General features: G+C 52.8%; 1 protein-coding gene across 2 annotated transcripts in view; it reads right to left on the minus strand.

Annotated features, from left to right (window-relative positions):
- LOC103472134 (growth arrest-specific protein 8-like) overlaps positions 1 to 3,274 on the minus strand; it is a 4,233-nt gene extending 959 nt beyond the window's left edge. The window contains exons 1-9 of one of the 2 annotated variants that reach the window (XM_008421532.2): positions 2,874 to 3,272; positions 2,630 to 2,731; positions 1,853 to 2,050; positions 1,562 to 1,768; positions 1,446 to 1,500; positions 1,176 to 1,381; positions 846 to 1,013; positions 682 to 768; positions 401 to 610 (exon numbers count right to left, since the gene is read on the minus strand). In XM_008421532.2, coding sequence (XP_008419754.1) covers positions 401 to 610; positions 682 to 768; positions 846 to 1,013; positions 1,176 to 1,381; positions 1,446 to 1,500; positions 1,562 to 1,768; positions 1,853 to 2,050; positions 2,630 to 2,731; positions 2,874 to 2,876 — 1,236 coding nt within the window. In that variant the 5' untranslated portion in view covers positions 2,877 to 3,272. Of the gene's footprint in view, positions 1 to 400; positions 611 to 681; positions 769 to 845; positions 1,014 to 1,175; positions 1,382 to 1,445; positions 1,501 to 1,561; positions 2,051 to 2,629; positions 2,732 to 2,873 lie in introns of both variants that reach the window. The other variant, XM_017305298.1, reaches the window with a different exon arrangement.
- Positions 3,275 to 3,346: the final 72 nt, after the last annotated feature.

Raw genomic sequence — 3,346 nt, forward strand, 5'->3', positions numbered from 1 at the left:
GGCTCAGCTGTTGCTAAGCTAACCAACTCCTTGCTGCTGTGCCTCCAACAGTCCAGAGAAACCAGAATGATGAGTTTAGTGTGGAGGATGAAGATTTCTCCTCTGCCAGACCTTCTCCTCTCCTGCAGGGCGGATTCTAACTTTGTGTTCAGAGAAGCTGAAGAAGAGCTGCTGCCGTGTTTGGAGGCTGCAGACAGGAAGTACTGAGAGCAGAAATACTTGAGCGTGTTTCTGCTCCAGTGAAGGTAAAATCTCAGACAGCTGACTGAACAACCGTCTGGTTTCCCTTCAGGATGAATAACTGTTCCTGAGTTAAACTCCTCCTGGTGTTTCTGCTCCTGATCAGAACCTGTGCAGAAGTCCTGGTGCCGCCCAGCGGAGCGGCCCTCCGGCCTCTTACCTGCAGCTTGTTGGCGGCGTTGCTGCGCGCCGTGGGCTCCACGCTGCAGACGGACAACGCGGCGCTCAGCTGCGCCTCCTTCTTCTCCAGAGTCTGGCTCAGCGCCTCCAGCTTCCTCTGCAGCAGGATCTTCTTCAGGCCGCTCCTCTGCTGGACGTCCAGGATGCTCTGCGTCTGCCTCCTCAGCAGCTCGTCACGCTCCTGCTGCGTCTGCCGGGAACACCTGGAGGGGTCAGGAGGAGGAGGGGGGGGAGGAGGAGGAGGAGGACGAAGAGGTTTACCTTCTGGAAGGCCTGCAGCAGCAGCTCGTGTTCCACCGTCAGGTCTCTGAGCTCCTGATCAACCAGCTTCTGCTGAGCTCGGTACTCCTGCTCACACACCATCATCATCATCATCATCACCATCAGCGCTGAGCGGCTTCCAGGTGTTGGCTCCGCCCCCTTACCTCCATCCTCTGCTTGGAGTGCTGGTGCTCCTGTAGCCGTCTGTGCAGCTCCGGCAGTTTCTGCTGGACCTCCTGCAGCGTCGTCTTCAGACGCTGGTTCTCCTGCTGAGCTGCTGAGATCTTCTTCTCCCACCGCAGCTTCTGGTTCTGCAGCTTCTTCAGCTCGCCCTGGAACAGAGAGGGAGGGCTGAGGGGATCCAGGGGGGTCTACTCCAGAGGGATCTACTCCAGAGGGATCTACTCCAGAGGGATCTACTCCAGAGGATCCAGTGGGATCTACTCCAGAGGTGCTCCCAGCACCAAAGGACGGCGTTGCGATGATTCATCTACCTTCCAGGTGTGATGCTCGTAGTGCTTTGTGTCCAGGAATTCCTCAAACGTCAATTCTGTCCGCTCCCTCTTGTTGTCGTGTTCCTTGTTCAGAGACACCAGGTGACATTTGTTGAAGGTGTCGATCTCCGTCAGCGCGTTCATCAGCTTCCTCTGGAACATCTCTGCCAGGGACCGCGTGGTGACCAGCTTCTGCACCTCCAGCACTGAACAGGAACGATGAGGAAGACCAGGAAGGAAACCCGGGAGGAAGCATCCAGCTGCACTCACCTTGCATCCTGCGCTCAAACTCGCCGCCGAGCCTCATCAGCTCCCTCTGGTGGTTCTGGGGAGGAAGAGCAGGCATGAGACGGAAGCCAAAGTGGAGCAGAGGATCGTCTCCTCACCAGCTTCAGCATCTTGATGGAGCTGTGCTCCTGGAGCCTCTTCTCCTTGTTGTCCATCTGCAGGTTACGGAGCTGCCGCCGCAGATCCAGCTCCAACTCCGTGTTCTGCTTCTGCTGGAGCGAGCGAAACGTGACGGCGTCCGTCTTCACCTCAGAGACGGCGTTGTGTTGCTCGGACAGGACGTGCTTCATCTTCTGTTGGTAGACCTGAAAACCCGACAGAGTCAGGATCGGACCGGATCGGACCGAGAGAACAGCAGGACCACCCCACAGGGTCGGTGGAGGACTCACGGTCATCTCCTCTCGGTGTCTCTCATCGACCTCTGACCTCTCTACGGTCGTATTCCTCAGCTGGACCTCGTACTCCTCCAGGTCCTTCTTGGTCGTGTTCCAGACGGTCTGGGTCTTGTCCCGCTCCGGCTTGAAGAGGCCCTTCTCCTTCCGCACCGTTTCCAGCTCCTCCTGGATGCGGAGGGCGAAATCCCACAACTGCAACACATTGCAGAAAATCAGGATGGGATTAACCAGGGATTAATGCAGAGGAATTAATCTGGTTTTAATCTGGTGTTTAACGACACCAGATTAAAACCAGTCAAACCAACCCGGGTCAGGAAAACCGAGCCGGTTATAGATGGAAAAGTAAGTCAGTTACTTTAAGTTTGGGCCTTCAGCCAATCAGCACCAAGGAAAGTGAATGCAAATGCAGCCAATGGCGTGTCAGATGTCATCAGGGTTAGAAGCAGGAAATGATCACATTTTCATCCAATAGTCTGGAGTCGCGCTCCACAGTGAACAGGCGAGAGTTCACTGTCGTTTCAGGAGAAGGTCAACTTTTATCTGACTTTGACGGTGACGCGTTTTAAACGTGTCTGAAACGGCGAAGCGTGTAGAAATGCACTGCTGTGAAAACGAGCTGCTGCTGTGGTGGATAACGATGGGCCTCGGCAGGGCGGCTCATCCTGGAGCTCATTTATTCAGCCAAACTTCCTCACAGGAAGCTTCAGCAGGTCCTGTAGTTCTACCAGAATAAAGCGTCTACATGTTGTTAGCATCAGCAGGAGGTGCTACCTGGTCCTTGGTCATGTCTTGAATGGGCGCAGAGTCCAGCAGCATGAAGGGGTTCACCTTCCCGGCTTTCCCCTTTTTGCCCTTCTTGCCTTTCTTTGGAGGCTGAAGAAGCAAACACAATTTGAGCGGCTGATGCTAAGCTAACATGCTAACAGGACATAATTCAGAGTAACAATTAGTAAATTGTGCTCATAATACCACTGAACGTCATGATGCAGTCAGTAAAGTGTGAACATGGTCTCACCATTGTGGTTCACTGATCCGCTTCTCCCAGCAGAAGAAAATATAAAAACTGGATTTGATGGAAACGCAAGTTTAACTGTTTCTGTTGAAACAAACCAGAATGTGCTGCCATGGCAACAGGATGACAGAGATTTAAAACATGCGTTTACCGTGCAGTTCTCTGAAATACAGCCGAAAACAGGACAGATTTACAAAAAGGTCTATTTGAAGGTCTTACAGTTATGTAGAGAAAATGCATTTGGTTCAGTGGATCAGACTTTTTCTGTAATCTCACAGGTCCAGCATATCGCTTGTGTTTTGTGTTATTGTGGCTGAGAGCGTCGCCTCCTGTCATCTGATCGGTCACCAGAACCAGAACCAGAACCAGGGATTTAAAAAGGCTCAACAGTCTGATAAAGAAGGCTGGTTCTGGTTCTGGTTCTGTTCTGGTTCTGGTTCTGTTCTGGTTCTGGTTCTGGTTCTGGTTCTGTTCTG

The sequence above is a fragment of the Poecilia reticulata genome, linkage group LG1, assembly GCF_000633615.1.
Source record: "Poecilia reticulata strain Guanapo linkage group LG1, Guppy_female_1.0+MT, whole genome shotgun sequence".
Taxonomy (NCBI): Eukaryota; Metazoa; Chordata; class Actinopteri; order Cyprinodontiformes; family Poeciliidae; genus Poecilia; species Poecilia reticulata.